General features: G+C 37.3%; 1 protein-coding gene across 1 annotated transcript in view; it reads right to left on the bottom strand.

Annotated features, from left to right (window-relative positions):
* Nucleotides 1-496: 496 nt before the first annotated feature.
* Nucleotides 497-24,101, bottom strand: part of arhgap10 (Rho GTPase activating protein 10) — a 117,355-nt gene continuing 93,750 nt past the window's right edge. The window contains exons 19-23 of the mRNA XM_053501761.1: nt 22,271-22,403; nt 16,227-16,389; nt 6,865-6,963; nt 2,632-2,723; nt 497-858 (exon numbers count right to left, since the gene is read on the bottom strand). Coding sequence (XP_053357736.1) covers nt 758-858; nt 2,632-2,723; nt 6,865-6,963; nt 16,227-16,389; nt 22,271-22,403 — 588 coding nt within the window. The 3' untranslated portion in view covers nt 497-757. The remainder of the gene's footprint in view (nt 859-2,631; nt 2,724-6,864; nt 6,964-16,226; nt 16,390-22,270; nt 22,404-24,101) is intronic.

Raw genomic sequence — 24,101 nt, 5'->3', positions numbered from 1 at the left:
ACTTGGCAATACTGCATTTACACATTTACATTTTGAAATGATTTGGTTTATTTAGTATTTAATTTAGATGATATTTCTTGGTATAAAAAAAAATAATAATAATAAAAAATAATTTCCCCTCCACTAGGTCCACACTGTTAAAGCAGGATTCCATCCAGATTTTTTTGGACAACGTCAAAGCCATTTAAAAAAAAAAAAAAAAAACTGCATGTGATTAAGGCACAGCATTTTAACTTAAAAAAAACAAACAAACAATCAGAACAAATACGTGAACCCAACGTCACCACGTGGGAGTGCTTTAAACACATGAAAGCTTACATCGCTACATCATTTGTATAACATCCATATAACAAGTATACTCCGATTCGATTTGAACACACACTCTTTAATTAAAGGAACTGCTTTAATTAAATAATATAAAATATTATTATACACCCATGCATTAGATCTAAGCTTTTAAAAAAACAAACAAAAAAAACAACAGCATGCAAAAAAAAAAAAAAAAAAAAAAAAAAACGCACCCTTGAAATATTTCCTATGTACAGCTTTGAATTTGTGAACCTTGACTTTCCCGACAGGCTTTTAAGATGACACAGGAGGAAGTTCAGAGGAAGGTTAAATGTGCCACGTCCACATCAAAAAACCTCATCAAAACGTGTAAAACAAGCTGGGGAAGAGGCCAAGGACACACCATGGATACCATGTATATTAAATATCTGTGCATTTATTAGATTTATTTATTTTTGTTGTTGAAAACTTAGTCCATTTGTTGTAGTATTTCCACGTAATTCTGAGGGATGAGGCCTCGCTTGCCCTCCAGCTCTCCTTCCAACCAGCCGGGCTCTCGGGACGGAATCACTGCGAGAAGCACAGAGCACGTCACACACGTCAGAAAACAAATGAAGCGTACGATCACCGCGTAATGGACGGCCATTCATTTTTTTGTTTTTTTTTTTCTTAAAGAGAAGGGATTGACACTGCCCACCCTGATGAGCAGCAGAATATAAGCCCTATTCAGCCTGGATTAGCCTTACGTCCAGATGTGAAGTTAATTTTTATTAGAGTATTTTTCTGATTTTTTCTTTCTTAAAAAAATTATTAAAATTTATTGAAAATTGAAAGAGAGAAATTTTTTTTTTTATTTTTAAGTGTGAGGTTGGATTTATTCTAATGTTTGCACTCATTCTGTACCAGCTGGACAATGTTTGACACAATGTCCCTACAATGACACAATGTTCATACCTTTGCCTCTGTACTGAAAAATAAATAAATTAATTAAATAATGAAGCGCTATATAATACGAATACCCAAAAATAATGCTTTTAAAAAAAAATAAAAACCATTTATTTCATAAATTTGTGAAGAAATAATTAAAAAACAGACCACATCTGGACATCAAAACGCTTAAGCATCAGGCATGCTAAATTAAATGAAATATATAAACAATAAAACAGAATCCATGGCTATTATTCTTAAACAGTTATTTTTTTTGTATGCATTTTGTTGAACCCCGTTAAGAAATATGTCTTGTTTAAAATATTTATGGGCCTGATTATATATTGTTTTACTGTATACCGTCGCACAAAACATCAATTTATTCATTCATTTATTGATCTTGTCCTGATCATTCTGTGTACAGGGTCACAAACAAACAAACAAAAACAGAATCTGTTCAGAAATGAAAAAAAAAACCTTCAATTTAGTGTCATTTACAGCATAACTTTCAGCTCAGTGCGTCTACAGAAGCGTCATACACGTCTCACGATGCACAGAATGAAAGCTTGTGTCTTACATTGTGCTGGCGATCTGCGTGACAAACCTCACGTCAATTTTATTTCGAGACCAACTTAAAAAACATCCGAACTTTACCTTTAGGGAACGTTCAACGTTTTTGTCCAACAGAGAAGTCAGAGGAAAAAATTTGCTATACTTTATACTTTTAAATGACTCTCTGCCTGTGGATCCAGGCGTTCGGGTCACCCTGTACGAACTGGCTGATGTTCAGGGATTCGGAAAAGAGCTGCATCACGTGATCAGTGTTTAAAAGCAGCACAAAGTCAAATCTGTAATCTGTGAGTGGACGGAAAGTCAGAACGGAAAATCTTTATGACGTGAAATTTACACCCGGGTTCCATCCTGAAGAAACGTTTGGGCACAACAACAAAGTGTTGTAGTATTTAAAGGGGTTTTAAATGGTTTCTGGAACGATTCCCCGGAGTCGTAAAGCTTATCGGCGATCAGCTCAGTAATAGAATATTAACGTTTGCAATTAAAACTGTCCGAAGCCACACTAGCAGTAGTAGTAGTAGTAGTAGTGGTGATACTGCGGACTCAGAAAGTTGTGGGAAGCTTGAGCTGCTGTGATAAAGCCTGTAAAAACAATAGCTCTGCTCGGCCGAGCCAGAGACCTCATTTCCTCTCTGCATGATTATAACTTTGCCTCGTCCTCTGTGGACTGATTCAGCAGGACAGACTCTCTCCCTCTCTCTCTCTTTCTCTCTCTCTCTCTCTCTCTACATCCCCTCCCCCCGTTTCCGTAGCGATATGAGATCAGATTTTGGGTCCTGCCGAATCCAATATCCCGCCGGTTTCGAGTGAATGACCGGGACAGCTGATAACACTAACACTTACCAGCGTGGAAGATTGCTCCAACCTGGAAGGAGAGTTCGGAATCGTGCTCGGCTTCGCAGGGGTACACGGCCTTGGCTTTCATCGGAGTGACACTGAAAAATGGAGGCAATCAGTTAGCACACTGCTCCGCTCATCAGAGAGAAGAGAGGAAGAAAGAAGAGAAAAAGAGAGAGAGAGAGAGAGATGAGGAATAGGACAAAACTTTTCAATCTGGCAACCTCTCAGACAAGGTCCAGACAGAAAAGAGGGCGTGGCTATATCTCGATAAAGCGGAACAAGTCTTTTGAAGTGCGGATTGTTTAAAGTCAGTTCGGTCTTTTGGGTGGAACTTGAGTGAGATATTAAAAACATTCAAATTTAAAACAAATAAATAAACCTGCAGGTTGCCATATATACAGCTTTTCACCATTAAAACATTAAGTAGCTTTTTTACATCATAATGTTACACACTACTAACACTGACTTCCCTGACCACGGCTCCGATAGAAAAGACAGTGATGACGGTAAAACAAGATCAATTAAAAAATGGAATGTTGTGGGTGAATAAAATTCTAATAAAATATGTGATAGTGATGATGATGATGATCCAATACTTAAATGCTTAAAGTGCCCCTATTACGCCATTTTAAAGGTTGCTGATATTGCTTAATGAGGCGCTTGAAACAGGTTTACATGTATGCAAGGTCAAAAGACACTTTGATTTTCTACAAAAATAGGTTTAATTTTACCCCATTTCTAAATGATTCGTAAACGACTCGTGTAAAGCAGTTCGAAGAATCAGTCTGTCTAAACCCCTCCTTTCCGTGAGCCCTCACTGCTGTGATTGGTCAGATGGCGCGGTCCTTTATGATTGGTCTACCGCTACAGCGTGTGTCGGAAAACACCGATTTTCACCCGATCAATTCGAGCCGGAGTCTGACGTTGACGTTGAAGTGGCACATCGACAAGAAACTGTTTCACAAGCACACATATGTTCATATGTCAGTGACGTGGATCCGTAACAGAAAAAGATTCAAATTGCTAACGACTCGTTTAGGCGAATGTGAGCCGACGCTTTTTTTAATAGACAAAAACTTCATTTATAGTGCACTGTCGGCGTCACAACTTTGCAGATACTTTATGTTCACATACAGCTACATGACACACTGCATGAAAGATCATATTTGAAAACGCATAATAGGGGCACTTTAATACACATCCAACCATACATACTGTAAAATGGTGGGCAAAAGAATTAATACAACATATGCCATGTATTATATTTTTACAAAACTAGTGGTGGAGTCACTAATTAATAAGAGCCTCTCTCAGCTTAACACTCAATTGCTAATTAGATTCAGCTGGTTTAGTTCATATGTAATATGACAAATATGTGGCAGGACTTTTACTTTCTGAAGTCCTCTGTTTAAAAAATGCCTAAACAAATTGTGGACAAATTTCTGTATATGATCTTCAGGAAGCGGTGAAGCAGGCAGGGAGTGAGCGAGAGACACCAGAGTATCTGGAAAATTTTTTCAGACGTCTTTCTGACTCGACTGTATGTCCAGCAGTGTTTAAAGAACACAGGACTTCATACTAATTACTGATGTAGAGCAAGTTTGTTGCCTAAAATATCAAATTATTCTTATTTTGGCATTTAATTAAAACGAAGATTCTTTTTTCCTTAATATTTTTGTCTGTGCATAGATTTATGAGCATTAAAGGGAAATGTGTTCGTTTGTTGTTAGTTTAAAGTTATTTAAATTGTCGTGATATTGTGATATATCCAGTGTGTCCAGAAAATTGGAAATCAGATCGCTAAAATATATTTCGCCTCGCCATTAATAGTAGTGTCCTTGCATACGGCCGTTATTAGGTGGGAAAATAATGAATGAATAAAAGAAACGGGGAAAAACTATTTTGGTTTCTTGCTTTCATTTTTTTTTACTATTTATATCTATGTGTGTATTATATACATAATTAACTATTTAGCAAATTTTACATAAATTACTTTGAATTTGTTACAAAATATTGTTTATTTTATTTCCTATACAATATTGAGAATACTTCTTATAGGTTTGGTTTAATATTAAATATTCCAAATGAAAAAAATTCTTCTCACTACGACATTAAAGCATTTTCTTCTTTTCCTTAACATATACAGTAATGTACATTTAGCTCGTTTTTTAATTTACTGTATTAACATGATGTCAGACTCTGACGTTCTGAGTCAGTTTTGTGATTCAAATTAAAATGATTAAAAACCAGATAAAAAACATAATTATAATTAAAATGTATGGTTTATTTATGGTTTATCCTTAGAAAAGTCTTAGAGATAATAATTAAATCACACGGCTCGTGGCTGCTCTCTGATCGCACTAAAGGAATTCTGCTTCACTTCGTTAGTGTTAAAGGACGCGGTTTTAAGGCGCAGAGCAGAATCCGGGTCTGAGCTGTGACTCGTCCGTTCCATCACCCTGATTCATTTCTCTTTTCAGACAAAGCCGGTTTGTATTTGTGTTCCTGCTGCTGAGAGAGAAGCTGAGCGCGGTGCCGAGCCGAATGCACCTGGCAACCGGATAAATATTTCACACATGGCCTCGGAGCAACAGCGGTGTGTTTTGGACAGGGCTAACAGTCAAAACACAGTGAGCAGACAGATACTCTCTCACACACACACACACACACACGCACACACACACACATGCACAGCTTTCCATGGACCTGAAGGAAATTTCTCTAGTTCTAACATGAGAAATTTTTTAAGGCTTTTTTTTTTTTGAACGTCATGCCTCTTTGCTGGAGCTCTGCGCTCAGGATCACATTAAAGGATTATAAACTGGATGAAATTTGTCCAGATGTTGTTCAGCATCAGTCAGACGAGGTGGAAAGTTAACACAGCCTCACTTCTGGAGGATCACATTAACAACTTTAAAGTGTGTATCTGTGTGTGTGTGTGTGTGTGTGTGTGTGTGTGTGTGTGTGTGTGTTCATGTCTGTATGTGTTTTTCATTAGGTGAGGGAACGGACGGATATTTGCGTGTCTAGGGCGGAAAAGGAGCAAGAGCAAGTATGATGAGTGTGAGGCCAAGGAGAGTTGAATGTGTGAGTAGGTGTGCGAGTGTGTGTGTATAAAAAATTAAATGAGTGTGAGAGATTCTACAGAAAGGATATGATCATGAACCTGAGCTCTAGTGAAATCTGAAGAAGCCAGAAACAGTTTTACTGGTTAAATCTTATAATTATATTTGGTTTTAAAGATAATAATAATAATAATAATAATAATAATACAAAAACCGATGGCTAAACTTGAGGTAATAAAGGGACACCAAGAGGGAAAAAAAAACAATTAAGCAAGTGAAAAATTATGGAAGCAATTATTATTATTTTTTAAAGTATAATAATATTTAATATTATTAATAATAATAATAATAATAATAATAATAATAATTATTATTATTATTATTATTATTATTATTATTAATAATAATAATAATAATAATAATAATAATAAACTAAATCAACATAAAATGAAATATTGTTGGTAAATAAAAGTCGAACTAAACAATTGTTTTCCAAAGTATAAGGTTCTGATAAAAAAAATATGCAAATGAAAAAAATACAAGAAATTAAAAAGGCACTATTTGAAGGAATGGAAAAAGAAACAATTAATGTAATAGTTAAACTAATAAATCAATATAACCTTGAACAAAATTACATAATTAAACACTGGAACATTTTGGGCAAAATAAGTAAGCAAAATATAAAATAATATTTTTTAAAAAGTAAATAAGTGGCATCATCTGGAAGACTTCACATATAACAAACTAAAACAAACTAAACAATCAAACTAACAAAGAAATTATATTCTCCTAAACTCAGAATAATAAATTAGAAAAGGGCCGAATGAATCTGGACAAATCAATAAATTTGTGGAAATTTGCTAAGTTGTGGATAATAGTCAATTTTACTAACTCTTTTATTCGTATTAAATGTTACTCAATTATATACGAGAAATTTTTATGGAAATGAATGACTGAATGAATCAATACAATAATTATAAAGAACCTATTAAAATAAAAAAACATTTAAATATAATTAAAAGTACAATAAATAAAAGATAAAAAAGTGAACAAAATATTTTTGTTTTCTGTAAAATCTTGTGTCTAACTCCTAGCAAGTTTATTTTCTAACTTATTATTATTTATGTTGTTTTTATTATTAATATTATTATTATTATTATTATGAGCGTACCTCTCTGCAGATTTGTCCGTGTGTCCTCCGGCTGCTGCTGCGTGTGTGTCTGTAGGTTTGGAAGTGGAGTTCATCCATGATGCCATGCCCGCTCCTCCTCTGCACAAAAACACACAAAGACTTCATAACTACAGCAGTACAATAACACACACACACACACACACACACACGCGTTCTGTTATCTCACAGAGGGACATGTAAGTACAGAGGTGACTGTGAGTGACAGGTCTGGAGTGTGAAGCTGAAATGCTGTTGCTGGGGCTTGAACTCATCAGCTCTGTTATCAGTGCTCTGATCAACACCGGCCACACATCGCCTTCTTCATCTTGATTTACTCCATTTCACACACACACACACACACACACACTGGAATACACAGTCTTGTCTTGTAGTCTTGAGGAATGGTTCTCCAGGCTTCCTGAAGGGTTTTGTTTTGTCTCTTATTTTCAGTCCAGTCTCTGTACCAATCTCCTGACAGCCACATCCCATTCTCGTCCCATACCTCCATCCTGCCTGGTGACCAACCTGGGCATTGGGTTAGACTCTCACCTCAGGTCTCCTAACCACCTCCTTCTTCTTCCACTCAGACGTCAGACTTTCATCTCCTCCAGGCTGGTCTTACTGCAATGCCCTTTTTTCTTCAGGATGTTCAGCCTGAGGCTTCTGAATCTCCATGCTTGCTGAGAGCAAGAACACGTCACCGCATCACAGCAGTCCTGCGAGCTCCTCACTCGTTCTCCGTTTCCTACAGCGGTGCCTAGAAAACTCCACTCCTGAGCCGCCAGCGTCTCCATGGGACAGCTGCTCTCTATCGTATAGAACTTCTCCCTCCACTAACCTCCAAGTGCAACCACAGAGTTCCTTCACCTCCAGAGGATCACAGGTGGGTTTCCTCCGGGTCCTCCGGTTTCCTCCCACAGTCCAAAGACATGCAGATTAGGATAACTGGCGTTCCGAAAATGCCCGTTGTGTTTGAGTGTGTGTGTGAATGTTGAGAGAGTTCCTACCACGGTCATCAAAATGGGAATAAATACAGTGATCACCATGGTCTTACACTGTCTCCAGTTGGACTACACAAGTTTCTAGATGGTTAGGTGGATTATTATATTATATTATTTTCCTTTTTGCAGACACACTGACTGTGTAAAATAAACCTCATCCGTCTGAAGATGAAAACAGGACAAGAGCTGTGAATTGGGCACCATAACCTACTTCAATTTTTCTGATCCTACACACACACACACACACACACACACACACACACACACACACAAACACACACACACACACACACACTCACACACACACACACACACACACACACACACACACACACACACACACACACTGAGCAATTTTTTAAGCAGCCACACAAGGTCAGACACATTAAATGCATCTCTCTTTCTCGTCCAATGTCTCTCTCCCCCTTTATCTTTTTGTCTTTCTCTGGCTCTGTGTCCCTGTCTTTCTCTCTCTTTCTCTCTTACCCAATGTTTTTTTTCTGATTTCTTTTGCTCCGTGTCCCCGTCTCTCTCTTTCTCTGTCTCTCTCTGCCAATGTCTCTCTCACTCTCTCTCACTTTGTCTTTCTCTGGCTCTGTGTCCCTGTCTCTCTCTCTCTCTATTTGTCTTTCTCTGTGTCTTTCTCTGGCTCTGTGTCCCTGTCTCTCTCTCTCTCTCTATTTGTCTTTCTCTGTCGCCCAATGTCTCTCTCTCTCTCTCTTTTTTTTTCTTTCTCTGACTCTGTGTCCCTGTCTCTCTCCGTCTCTCTCTCTCTCTCTCTTTGTCTTTCTCTGGCTGTGTCCCTGCCACTCTCTCTCTCTATCTGTCTCTCTCTGTCGCCCAATTTATCTCTCTTTCTCTCTCTTTGTCTTTCTCTGGCTCTGTGTCCCTGTCTCTTTCCGTCTCTCTCGCCCCCAATGTCTCTCTCTCTGGCTCTGTGTCCCTGTCTCTCTCTCTCTCTCTCTCTCTCTCTATCTATCTGTCTCTCTCTGTCGCCCAATGTCTCTCTCTCTCTCTTTCTCTGGTTCTGTGTCCCTGTCTCTCTCTCACCCAATTTCTCTCTCTCTCTCTCTCTCTGACTTTCTCTGACTCTGTGTCCCTGTCTCTCTCCGTCTCTCTCTCTCTCTCTTTTTGTCTTTCTCTGGCTGTGTCCCTGCCACTCTCTCTCTCTATCTGTCTCTCTCTGTCGCCCAATTTATCTCTCTTTCTCTCTCTTTGTTTTTCTCTGGCTCTGTGTCCCTGTCTCTTTCCGTCTCTCTCGCCCAATGTCTCTCTCTCTGGCTCTGTGTCCCTGTCTCTCTCTCTCTCTCTCTCTCTCTCTCTCCGTCTATCTATCTGTCTCTCTCTGTCGCCCAATGTCTCTCTCTCTCTTTTTCTCTGGTTCTGTGTCCCTGTCTCTCTCTCACCCAATTTCTCTCTCTCTCTCTCTCTCTCTCTCTCTCTCTCTCTCTGTCTTTCTCTGGCTCTGTGTCCCTGTCTCTCTCTCTCCCTGTCTCATTCACCTTGTGAAAAACTTCCCGCAGAAAGATTATAACTTATATTTCCTCGGCGTTTACTCGCAGACTGTCGAAGGAGCTTGCCGAGTGCGAGATGTGACGCTTTCCTTCATTAATTCACTGTGTGACAGATGCATTGTGGGAGAAAGTGAAAGTGAAGCATCGTTGTTGTTTTTTTCTTTCTTTCTGCAGAAGTGTGTACAGTAAGTGAGAGGGTGATGAAGAGGGAGAGAAAGTGATGGAAAGTGTATGTGTGTGTCAGAGAGAGAGAGAGAGAGAGAGAGAGAGAAAGAGAGAGAAAATTAAAGTAATGAGGGACAAAGACAGAGAAAGAGAAAGAAAGAGGAGCAGAAAGACAAAAGTGGAAAAATAGAGAGAGAGAAAGAGGGGAAAAGAGAGATAAATGGAAAAAACAGAGAGAATAAGTAAAAAAGTCAGAAAGAAAAAGAGAGTGAGCTACACTAAATAAGTGAAATGGAAAGGAAGGAAGAAGGAAAGAAGAAAGAAAGGAAGAGAAAATGGCAGTAAAAGGAGAGAGATTGAGTGTGAGAGCAAGACAGAGTGAGAGAGAAAATAAGAGAGAGAGAGAGAGACAGAGAAAATGAGCAAGAGAGACAGAGACAAAGACAGAGACGGGGGGGGGCGTGTAAAAACATGGAGGTGTATAAAGTTTACAGAGAAAGTCTGAAATAAAGACACATGGATAAAGTCAGACAGAGACAAAAAAGAGAGATAACACTTATAGAGAGTGAAACTCTCGTGTGCGTGTGTGTGTGTGTGTGTGTGTGTGTGTGTGTGTGTGTGTGTGAGAGAGAGAGAGTGTGAGGGGGTGATTTATTGCTCTGCAGCAGGGTGTTTGAGTCCTCAGCTGCTGCACATCAGCATGAAGCTTCAGCAGCGCTGCAGTGCACCAAACCCACTCATTAACCACACACACACACACACACACACACACACACACACACACACACACACACACACACATACATACATACACCTAAACTGCTGTACACTTGCATGCTTGACACTTGGCAAAAACACACATGCATACACCACACTTTTACACACACACACTCTTACACACACACACTCTTACACACACAACCCAGAGCTTTAAAACTTAAGTGTACTTGTGGAAACGCCCCAGTGCTCGATTACACCTTACACTTCACCCCATGTGAATCAGAGCCTCGACCTCAACCTAAAACAAAACCAAAAAAAAAAAAAAAAACACCTCCCATACGGTTGCTGCGGCAACCAGCGGAACTAAAGAGGAAAATGGTTTTTTACCTTAAATTGCTTTTACAATTACGACTAAGCCAAAGCGAGGGAAATTGCTCTCATTTCGAGGCTGTAAAAATAGCGGCCGTGCTGGAAGCGCATCCACGAGGACTTATTACGGCGATTCTTAACCACGAGCCCAATTTGAAGCCGGATTATAAGTGAGAATCGGGACTTAAATAACAGACGGAGACGCAAAACACTAACCTGTGCTGTTTCTCGGTTCTGGAGGAAGTACACAGGAAATGGGATATACAGTGTGTGTGTGTGTGTGTGTGTGTGTGTATATATATATATATATAGCCACTATAATGAGATATATAGGATCCAGATAGAAAGCTGCGACTCGTTAGTAAACACACCGCGTCCGTCTCCCAACACGATGTACACGATGTAAGGCCTCTCTCCATGGATGATTTTGTCTTTTTCGCCATGGCGGCTCTGTAACCTGAATCTATAGTTATTATATATATATATATAGTTGTTGATCTCGTGAAGTTTTAAGAGGTGTGTGAAGACACCTATTTGTTTATTTTGGAGGACATCTATGATGCGCCGGTGCTTTATAACAATTAAGACGAAACAACGCTGAAGCAAGATGAGAGAATATAAAACAAGATAAATCAACATAAGACAAGACAAGACAAGCCTGGACATGACAAGAAAGGATAATGCAAGATGAGACAAGGCAAAATAACGATTGACAAGAGACGACTAAAAAGGACGAGACATGACCAGAACAAATAAGACAGGACTACAAAGGACAAGACCAAACAAAGAAGGACTAGAAAAGACAAGAAAAATAATAAAACAACAAAATGAGGCAAGGGAGGACAATTCAGACAAGATAAAACAAGACCAGAAGACAAAACAAAGACAAGACAAAAGAAGACACTACCACATAAGATAGGACTAGATAAGACAAGATTAGGTAAGAGAAGACACTACAAGGTGACACAAGATTAGTTAGAAGGTAAGGTAAGAAGAAAAGACAAGACTGGATGAAATAAGAAAAGGCAACTTAGATAAGATAAACAAAGAGACAATTCTGAGTAGGACAGGAGAAGGTCAGATAAGACGATATAAGACTCAACAGGAAAAGACAAGATGAGACATAAAACCTAAATAAGATAATATGTTACAAGAGACATGGCTAGACAAGACAACACAATGCAAGACAGGAAATGAGAAAACAAGACAAGAATGGAGAACACAAGATAGCTTAGGCAAGATAAAACAAGATAAGACTAGATTTGAGTCTTAATAATAAATAAAGAATTAAAAAGTTTATGACATAAATAAGAAAAGACGCTACAAGACAATACAGGAGAAGGTACTGCAATGCATAAGATAAGACAAAAGTTAGCAAGAGTTAACAAAATAAGACAAGACTAGATAAGATAAGAACAGACAAAACAAGACAAGGTAAGAGAAGATAAGACAGGATAAGGTAAGACAATGGAAGATAAGGATGAAAAGTTAGGACAAAACTTCTCATGACAAACCATGAAGTTATAACAGAAAAATAGGGTGAGATAATATAAGACAAGATGATTTAAGACAAGATAAGATAGAAAAAGACCTCAAAGTTAAAAAGAAAAGATATTAAAGTTAAAACAAGGCAAGATAAGTGAAGAAAAAAAAGGTAAGATATGACAAACCATCAAAGTGTAACATAAGACAGGGTGACATAACATAGGACAAGATACGATAGAAAATAAGGCAAGATAAAAGAAGAAAAGGGAAGGTGAGACCAGATGATGGAACAGAATGTAAGAAAGTATAAGACAAGTTAAACCAGGATAAGATAAGAAAAGATGAGAAAAGACAGGATGAGATGAGATGAGATGAGAAAATACCATAAGATAGGATAAGGCAAAATGAGATGAGATGAGATGAGATGAGATGACACAGGATGAGATTTGATGAGAAAACAAAATGGGACGAAATGAGATAAAAGACAGAGATTAGAAGACAAAATGAGATAAGATAATATAGGACAGTATAAGAAGACACAATAAGATAGGTTAAGACAAAATAAGATGAAATGAAATGAGATGAGATGAAATGAGATGAGATAAGACAAGACAGAATAAGGTAAGATAAGGACTGATACAAGAAAAAAAAAAGACTTTAAAATTCCGAACTCCGACACTGTGTTGTTGTTATGAATGAGATTTGTCTATTTTCTCCTCGGGGGATGTAAACATTAGCGCCGTACTGTATATAGAAATGCGCTGTGATGTACAGGCAGCGTGGTACAGTGAGTCAGTGGACGGCAGCGGGGAGGTCGTTAGACGAGTAAATAAGCCGAATGTCTTCGCCGCACGAGTCGTGTTTACAGTGAGTGGAGCGCGGCCACCTGTCTCTTTCACTCACACACCAACACACACGCACACACATAGACAAGCAGGATTTACTGCATTACAGTGCACCATTTCCTGCACTAGCTTAGGCTGAAAACAATGAGAGAGAGAGAGAGAGAGAGAGAGAGAGAGAAAGTCAGAAAGAGACTAACCAAGTGGGGTCGGGAAAAGAGAGAGAAAAAGAGAGCAAGACGGAGAGAGGGAAAAGGAAACAGGGAGAGGAAAGCAGTGTTACATAAGCAAAGCCCCGTCTGTGATCATGACTCCAGGCCAAGTGACAAATGACGCACAGAAAGCGAGAGAGAGAGAGAAAGACAGAGAGAGAGAGAGAGATTGAGCGAGGGATACTGAACAGTGAGGAAGTTTGAAGGAGAGAAAGAATGAAAGAAATAAAGAGGAGGACAGGGACTGGAAATAGGAGAGACAGACGCCTGTGTGCAGACTGGAATGTTGTTGTTTGGGGACGGAGTGATGGAGAGAGTGAGTCAGTGACAGACTGTAGCGTGAATGTGCGAGATAGCTGAGGAGTGAAGAAGTGAGACAAAGTGAGCGAGTGAACGAGTGGGCAAGGCTGTCGGACCAGCATGTCAGTGGGCGAGGCACTAATTACACTTTTCCTCTGTGGCATGGCAAGGGTACCAGTCCAAATCCGGCATTCCCTGTCTGTATCTGTTGTGTACCAGTAATAATAATAATAATAATAATAATAATAAATCATCTATGACATCAGTGGGTTTAAAATATCTAAGAAATCCTTCTTGGTTGCATCGTTGTTACCATGGTTACAACACAAGGAACGGCGGAGATTCTTTACTTGCTGTATCAACAGCTGTGCTAATCAGGAGTCTGACCTTTCAGCAGTGAGGCAGAGTGAGACAGGTGGAGTGGAGTCGGATTCACTGCTTTAACGTGTGTAAGAACAGCTGCAGAAGTGTTTTCTGGCATTTCGATCACGATGGAAAGAATTAATCAGCGACTTCTAAAAGAAAGTCACTAATCAGCTTAAACTTACTGCATGTCACAGTCAGCTGTCTACCTCAAAGGGTGAACGACGGACGACAGGAATTCTCCCGCTGAGTTTGGAGAAATTATCTACAGTAACGTCCTGTTCAACATTTCTGAAATCTTGGGACATCTCAGACACCAGGATATTATCACGTGAACGCTTTTGATTATCTAAAAAACTTCTTTGACTTTCGCAGACACCAGGATATTACCAGGAACGGTAGCTGCTTTTAATCGTCTCAGATGCCAGTATATGATCACATGACCGTTTCAGACTATCTCGGGAAACCAGGATATTATCACGTGAGTGTTTTTACTATCTCAGAAAACAGGATATTATCACGTGAACTTTATTATCTCGGAGACCAGGATAAACGTTTTTGACTATCTCAGAAACCAGAATATTATAACATGAATGTTTTTACCATCTCGGAAACCAATATATTATCACGTGAATGTTTTTACTATCTCAGAAACCAGGATATTATCACGTAAACATTTTTGAATATCTCGGAGACCAGGATAAATATTTTTGACTATTTCAGAAACCAGGATATTATCACGTGAATGTTTTTACTATCTCAGAAACCAGGATATTATCATATTAACTTTTTTGACTATCTCGGAAACCCAGAAATTATCACGTGAATGTTTTTACTATCTTAGAAACCAGGATATTATCACGTGAACTTTTCTATCTCGGAGAACAGGATAAACGTTTTTGGCTATCTCAGAAACCAGGATATTATCACGTGAATGTTTTTATTATCTCAGAATCCTGAATATTATCACGTGAATGTTTTTACTATCTCAGAAACCAGGATATTATCACGTGAACTTTTCTATCTCAGAGAGCAGGATAAACGTTTTTGGTTATTTCAGAAACCAGGATATTATTACGTGAATGTTTTTACTATCTTAGAAACCAGGATATTATCACATAAACTTTTCTGACTATCTCGGAACCAGAATACTATCACGTGAATGTTTTTACTATCTCGAAAACCAGGATATTATCACATTAACTTTTTTGACTATCTCGGAAACCAAGATATTATCACGTGAATGTTTTTACTATCTCAGAAACCAGAATATTATCACGTGAATGTTTTTACTATCTCAGAAACCAGGATATTATCACGTGAACTTTTCTATCTCAGAGAGCAGGATATTATCACATAAACTTTTCTGACTATCTCGGAAACCAGAATACTATCACGTGAATGTTTTTACTATCTCGAAAACCAGGATATTATCACATTAACATTTTTGACTATCTCAGAATATTCTCAAAATACTATCCTGAATATTATCACGTGAATGTTTTTCACTATTTCAGAAACCAATATATTATCACATGAATGCTTTTTGTATCTCAGACACAAGTATATTATTATGTGACAGTTATGGACTATATTAAATGCCAAGATATTATCACATGACTGGTTCTAACTACCGTTATTTTTTATTTATTTTTTATTTAATTTTATTCCTTATTTTGACCAGTCTGAGGCTAGTACATCATGGAACTCTTTCTTACTAACAATTTATTCTGTATCTGACCAAGTGAATGGAGTAGAAAAAAAATTAAATGTGAAAGATGCAAAAAAAATGAAAAAATAATCCAAAAATAAAATCGATGGAAATAATCCTTGCAGGTACGGCAGTGAGATGAACTTTCTACATCAGCATTCAGCTCTGGCCAGATGCCCTGAGCATCAAGCCACTTAAAGACAGACAGAAAGACAGACAGACAGATAGTTGCAGAGAATTTGGGAAACTAAAAAAAAAATTTACTTGAACCAAAAAAAAACAAAAAACAAGCAACCCAGCCCCTGAACTAACTGAACATGGGAATGAAAACAGATTCATTATTCATAAAGACAGTGTGAGAGGTGAGCGTCTGACATATCCCAAAAACTACTCAAGTCCCCTTGACAATCTATGTAGATTAAAAATTCACACACACACACACACACACACACACACACACACACACACACACACACACACACACACACACACAGATAAATAAGATGGCTGGGTATTCAGACCATAACTACAATACAGATAAACTGCACTATATAGAATAATAAGAAATAAATCAATAAAATTTTTAAAGAAAATAAAAGGTTTGCATAATTTAATTAAACAAGGTTTTTTTTTGTTTTTTAATGTGCAGTTTGTAAAACACATGCCGTTACTGTACAGACCCAGAGTTCTGTTGGGTGGCTCCGGGGTTGTCATGGGGATGTTTGCTCTTCTCCGGGGGGGTTTCTGAGTTAGAACCCGTAGAAGACTGCGAGGACACGGACTCGTTACTGCCCATAGAGCTTTCATCAGGGCCCGGAGAGACATTCTCAGAGGATGGAGGTGCTGCAAAGAAGGTAAGGTAGAGAGACAGGCCAGAGCTTTAGGTTAGTTAGGACTTTAATGAACACAATATGAGGTGATGATAATTAACTTAATTTGACCCGGAATAATGGTGAAGCAACGGTGTGTGTGTGCGTGTTGAAAACCTTACTAATTTTAAGATGGAACTAAAGTTTAAAACAATCACCACGGCTTGCATGACTGGTGTGATTGCGGCTCAAATGGTGCAGGAGCGTCTCTGAAGAATGACAGAACAATCATCAAACTGCAAAGCTCTAGCTGTGAGTTTAGTGTGTGTGTGTGTGTGTTATTCATTTTTTAAGATGCTGACTCTCCATCTTCACACACATCTCAGTCACGTCATACGTTATCACCTGTGATGTTTTTAGGAAGATCGAGATCAGCACATCGCTTCATTTCAAAGTGTGTGATACCCGCTCACTCTATCTCATGCATAACAAAGACTTTCTAAGCATTTATGCTCATTCAAAAACTAATTTATTTTTCTAATTATTATCGTATGTATTGCTTAATATTGTAAATATCAGATAAACTTTGGTTATTTGACGTGTTTTAGACTTGAACAGATGTGAACGATGCTGAAAAGTATGCATGTAAACCCTAGCAGGGTGTGTATTCAGGTCATTTGAGGGCCAAACAAGTGCATTCGTATTAAAGACAGTCACGGGTCACGTGCGGTTACGAATGTGCACTGTCTAGACACACGGACCTGATCTAAGCAAAATATCAAAAGACTGAATCACCATACTGAAACTCAGAGCTAATCACATTAGGCTCCCAGGTAACACTTCGAGGTGAATTTTTTTTTCTGCTTTTATCCGAAAAAAGTCTCGTTGCACCTCTCGGAAATTCTACACCAGGATTTTTCTTAGCAGACTCGGGGTGGTCTGATCAGGGTGGTTCAGTCTTATTCAGATAGACATCTTTGATTTACCAGGCGTTTTTACATTGGAACACATTTCAAAGTATCGGTAAACAGCGCTTTTAATCGGGTGTCTGGAGAATTACTAATTGCGTCCGGCAATCACAGGATGATGGATGATTTGGAAGAGTCACTCAAACAACTTCCCAGTTTGGGTTGTGTAACATGTTTTATCGTTTGAAGCGTCTTTACTTGAAAACCAGGCCAAGAAAAACAAGAAAATTAAAAAAGAACCAAAAAACATAACTACAGGGCCTTGCAAAAGTATTCACACCCCTTAAACATTTCCACATTTTGTCACGTTACAACCACAAACGTAAATGTATTTTATTGAGATTTGATGTAATAGACCCACACAAAGGGGAACTTAATGAGGTACTTAATGGGGAAAATGGAATACTCATTTAAAAAAAAATCTGAAAAGTGTGGTGCATTTGTCCTCAGCTTCCTTTACTCCGACAAGCATACTGTAACTAAAATCCACTAGAACCAATTTCCTTCAACCGTCACCTAGCTAGTACTGTACATGGAGTCTACCTGTGCGTAATTTAACCTTAGTATAAATACAGCTGTTCCGTGAAGCTCTCAGAAGTTTGTTAGAGGACATTAGTAAACAAACAGCATCATAAAGCCCAAGGAACACGTCAGGCAGGACAGGTCAGGGATAAAGCTGTAAAAAAGTTTAAAAAAGCAGAGTAAAAAATATCTCAAGCCTTGAGCATCTCACGGAGCACTGCTCAATCCGTCATCCAAAAATGGAAAGAGTATGACACAACTGCAAACCTACCAAGACATGGCCGTCCACCTGAACTGACAGGCCGGGCAAGGAAAGCATTAATCAGAGAAGCAGCCAAGAGGCCCATGGTAACTCTGGAGAAGCTGCAGAGATCCACAGCTCAGGTGGGAAAATCTGTCCCCAGGACAACTATTAGTCGTGCACTAAACAAATCTGGCCTTTATGAAAGATTGTAAAAAACAAAGGCGCATACAGTATATACATACACACACAAAGTCTGCGCACATAAACAGAAACACTTATCTGTCTGGATTTATTTTTACTTTTTTTAAAGGTAAAGTTCAGGTATTGTTTACATTTACTTTATATTTTGTATTTATTATTTTTATATATATTTTTTTTTTGGCCTGTGGAACGAATAATTTGAGTTTCTATTATTGCTTATGAGAAAATTCAATTTGGTTTAAGAGTGTTTTGAAATATAAGCCCACTTCTGGAACGAATAATGCTCATAATCCAAGGTTCCACTGTAATCAGTGGTGTTTACAACTTTCTGCATTATTAATGCAACAGAAAAATGAAAAGTTATTATTAAGTTAAAATTATTATTAGAAATGTTTTAAATAAATATAGTAGGTTTGTGCTGGCATTCTAACTTTAACTGTTAAAAACAACAACAGCAACACATGCAGGCACACACACAAACAAAATAAAAAATTTATAAATAGAAACTGGACCTCCTTAAACTTGGATTTTACAAACTATTTATTAAAATTTTGTCCATGATGTGTATTATCATATTAATGCATTTTCTGTGTCGAAGAGTTATTATCATTATTATAATGAATTCATGAATGTATTTATTTTAATTTTTTACCTACTAACCAAATTTTTCCACTATTTTATCCATAATCAATTAAAAACAGGGTGTGGAAAGATCGACCTATAAAATAGTCTGGAAAAAAATGATTCCCTGAACCTTTTATTCTCTTGTCCTAAAAGAGTTACAGATATGTCTGGGAGAAAAGAGGCAAATTTTACAACGGTGAGAACATAAAAGCTGTGAATTTCATGCCAAAACGTGGATAAGCAGATCCTTTTTATAAAAATTAAATACAAAAATACATCACATTTAAACCTATTTAATGTAGAATTGTGTAAAAACCTGTAAAATCTTATTTAAAAAAAACAACTTATAACTTAATTTATATCAACTTACTAATTTAACTTAGTGATTAATCTTAACAGTGTAACTTTTCTCACTTACATTTTTATTGACTTATCCTATTCACCTACGTTACTAGTAACTAACTATTAGTATTAGTTGCTTATCATAATTAACAAACCTATCATTAAAAACTCACTAACTTACTTTATGTTTTAATGAGACTTTCCAACATGTTCTATTGCTTATGTAAAAACTAAACACACTTTCTTAATCTTAATTTTTTTTTTTTTTAATGCAAACAGCCCATTTTTGTAAACAATTACAGATGTTGTGTGAAGATATTTGGATTTTCAGATTGATTTCAACATTCAGTCCAATGCTTTTGGAAAATATTGAAAGCTTTTTCCCCCCACATTGTCTTCTTTTTTCCTTTGTTGTCTTTTTATATTCGCCAAACGACACGTAACTTGCCGTGTACAAGATTTATTTGAATATATTAAGAAGCAAGCGATTGCACAAATCACAAATCCCCTCCACCCACCCGAAAGAAAAAAGCTTTAAAAGTAAAAAAAAAATAAAAATTTGGCAGAAACAAACCACAAGATCTACAAGAACGCCAACTAAATAATCAAAGGGATTAGAACATGACAAAATCTGTTTTGTTTTTTTTAACCTAGAAGAACTTGAAGAGCAAGCCTGGAAAAAGCTTCGCGAAAAAAAATACAGATGTTGCAGTTTTAGTATTTACCTAATAAAAACCATAAGTACTTACATATATCTTCCCTCATCTTTGGCTGCGATTGTGTTTCTACTGTATTGTACGACTCAGGAATCAGAAACTAAATACATATTTTATTACCATTAAAAGGTGGAGTCTTACTGAATTTCAGCTGAGAAATGTCAGCGATCACACACATGTTGATGATCAGAGGTCTAGCTGATAAATGATTATATGTCATGGCTGTATATTTCACTGCAGTCATACACAGTAGTGTTGAGTGAGAATCAAGACTATTACAGACGTGCTCTTGGAAGGTTCGTGTCTTAGGATTTAAAGCAAATCTGCTGTGTGGATTTGGCCTACTTTCTGATGGAAGAACACTTTCAACATGCTGCTGGCTGAAGTGTGTGACAGAGACGTACAGCCTACACACTCACCTGGCCCTAAGCTTCACAAAAAATCTCAACATTATTCTTTCCACGGCAGAATATTAGCCAAGTAGTGAGGCTTATTCGTGGCTCAGGGTGCCACATATATGCAGCGTCTAGTCTCTAACACTGCCGCATTTTCTTTTCAGTGCATGGCTTCATGTATGTAAGACTAAGCAACTGCTAACAGAGTATCTAAACAATGTACCGCACCATAATCATATTACTACTTTACTAATTATCATACTCTACCACTTTACTAACTTAGTATACCTTACTAACTTAGCCTATTAACTATTTCACATTACTGTACTAACGTACTTACTTTCTAACTAACCTACCTTAACTTAATAAACAAAGCACCTTCTTAAATTTCAATTCACTGCACTTTACCTTATCTAACTAACATACCTTACATTATTACTGTACCTTACACAACAAATGACATTTTTTACATTATGTTACATTACTACAGTAACGAACCCGCTAATACTGTACACACTCATTACATTACTTGCCTTTAAACCCGACAGCCCTTACTCATTTATCTTGCAAATAATCTAAAATATCTTTCATTTTATCATTACCTTACTAACTTATCTTTATTCAAAAACTTTACCATACAAACCTAACTATAAATTACATGTATACTGTACATATAAATGTACTTCATTTTCCTCATCATAGGCATGTATAGTACCTTACTATCCTCTATTAGCCACTTAACTAACTTTCTTTAATTAAATAACTAACTTTGCCAACTAAACTACAGTACCTTCCTAATTAATCCTACTTACTAACTTAAGTACCTTATCAACTCAACTTCCCACCTGATGTACCTTAAATTCTGAACCAATGTACCTTACTAACATACCTAATCTTAAACTAACCCATGTTACTTACTTAACTTAGTAAATCAATTTAAAACTTAATTTCTTAGTAGTGCTACTTAAGAAATTTTATTTAACTTACTACAGTATATTTACCCTACTAATCAACTCATCTTAGTATAATTATTAATAGTAATATATTAAGACATAATTAACTTATTTTAACTTTCTAATTTACTGTAATGCAGCAACTGAAGTTAAGATACTACCCTAACTTACTATAACTTACTGTACTTGCAAATGTATCAAAATAACCAAATAAACTACTTTTCAAAATTATCTTAATAGCTTAAATTACTTAATTTACTTTATCAACATGCTAACTTTACCTTACATTAAAAACATATTCCTGTTAACTTTTATTTTATTTACACTAACTTACTAACTTATCTTAGTTAACTTAACTTCAGAATATCAATTAATATTTTTCTTTTTTTTTTCTATAAATATTTTCAATATTTAATCATCATGTTATCTTAGTGACTTAATTTACCCGAGAAACTTAACCTACCAAATTACTGTAATAAATTCCTTATTTAATTTTCCAGACCTTAATTGATTTTCCTATTATCCTAACTTACTAGCTTATCCTAACATACTGATTTTATTTTCCTCACCTTAATAACTTACCATAGTATCTTAACTTTCCTTAGTAAATGAATCCACCTTACCTTAATGACATATCCTACATGATCTACTTTACTAAGGATTTTAAAATGTATTTTAAGAAAATTAAATGACTTACCCCTTGCTAACTGGACATAGTTACTTACTAAGTTTTCCTGAGTTAAAGTGACCCGACTACCCTTTAGTTTTATATCATATAACTGGTCATTATTCTTGCACATGCTCTTAGCACCACCTGTGGACCAGACAAGCGCTGACGCCTCCAAGCCTCAGGGTTAAACAGCAACACAATCGACTGTCAAGCAGTGATGAATTATTTGTGTACCTCACTCGTTCCTGCTTCCCATGGATGAGTGTTCAGCTTCTCGTACCTGTGTGGATGTCCAGGGGGTTGTACACAGCCAGCGGGCGGCTCTGGCGTGCCTGCTTCTTAGACTGACGCGTTGGAGCGGTGAGCGGAGTGAATGTCGAGGACGGACAAACGCTCGGAGCATCTCCAAATATCTTTAAAAAAAATAAAATAAAAATGGGTTAAACCTTGCCTTGTGAGGGTAGAAGAAAAGTATGAAAAAACTTTCACACACTGTGTATGGACTTATATTGTGTGTGTGTGCATGGTCTTGAATATGTTTTGTTCAAATACAAGAGGTGTATCGAGACACAATTAATACAAGAATTTACAGCAGCGTGCATAAGTTTTGCCCCCCAACCTGAAACTGAAATAAAACTTTAACAATTAACTATTCGTTTTGTTGTACTTTTTAATTAACCAAATTGTGACCTAGACTTTTCCAGTTGTGTCTTGACAGCAACCGGGTTTAGGAGCAACATTCTTTAAAACAATAATAATAAATATATATATATATATATATATATATATATATATATATATACATATACATACATATATATATATACATATATATATGTATATGTATATATATATATACATATATATATATGTCTTCTTCCAGTTACAGGTTTATTATAGTGAGGTCACGTGACCATCATTGAACTCATTTCCGAAGAACACCAATATGATTGCACCAGAAGTAATTTAGGGCGTCTGACACACCCCCTCTACAACATGTACAAAAGTTCAAGGAGGATGAACACTTATGCAAGCCATTGTAACAAGCTATGCCATCAAGCACCTTTTCATATTAGCTCAGTACAGGGACTGTCATGAAAAAGAAACGGCTGAAACCGCAGTACAAGTCAAAGTGACGTCTGAATCGAGGAGACACAGAATTAAAAGAGACTGAAATTAGCTGGCAGTTTCTCCTGGAATGAGATGAGAAATCACAGCTCTGGTGGAAGATATCGGGGAGGGATCGCGATCTGATACCACAGAGGAGAAACTTCAGACGACAGCATGCCTCCACTCCCTCCCGTCACTTCTCAAGCTCCTTCCCTCATCTCCCTTTCTATCGTCTGAACCTTTTCTTCCTTCCCTCCTTCCTTCCTTCTTCCATTCCTTCCTTATCACCCTCTATCCTCCAATGCACTCAGTGTCAGTCAGAGACTTCTCTTCTTGCTCTCTTTTCTCTCGCGGCTCCTCCACTCCCCTGCCACACTCTTCCCTGCCTTGCTCTCTGCTTCCCTACAGATGGACATGAATGCAAAACACTGTCTGCTCAGAGCATCTGGGGCCATCAGCAGTCTGGCAAGCGGTAGCCTGAGAAAGAGAGAGAGAGAGAGAGAGAGAGAGAGAGAGAGAGAGAGAGAGAGAGAGAGCGGCACATATCTACTCGCCTGTGTAGTCGCTGCCTCGACTCCACACTTCAGCTCCAACTTTAACCAAAAAAAAAAAAAAAAAAAAAAAAAACAACTTGGTGCAAACTCCAGAGTAATCATCTATAGATAATGATGTGCTGTATACTTTATTTGGGATTCTGTTGCTCCTGGTTGTTGATTGATGAACAACTAATAATGCCACTAAATAAAGCCTAATTTAAATTTAATTTTTTTTCATGGATAATTAATTTATGGAGCACTCAAAGTGTGAGATTTGCCACTCCGGCATGACAACACCGAACATGAGGCAGGAGAACACTGTTGTGTTATAAAATATAACAGCCACTCAGGTTCAAATCCGCAACCGCGACTCACCGTAGAAGAGGATTTGCTTATGCATTTGCATATTCGTCGATTCAACGTTGTTAGAAGGAAAGACTTAATCTCTTAAAAAGCACTAAACAA

The sequence above is a fragment of the Clarias gariepinus genome, chromosome 8 (genome assembly GCF_024256425.1).
Source record: "Clarias gariepinus isolate MV-2021 ecotype Netherlands chromosome 8, CGAR_prim_01v2, whole genome shotgun sequence".
Lineage (NCBI taxonomy): Eukaryota > Metazoa > Chordata > Actinopteri > Siluriformes > Clariidae > Clarias > Clarias gariepinus.
Note: the sequence above shows the minus strand (reverse complement) of the source record. Positions and strands in the feature narration are given on the sequence as shown.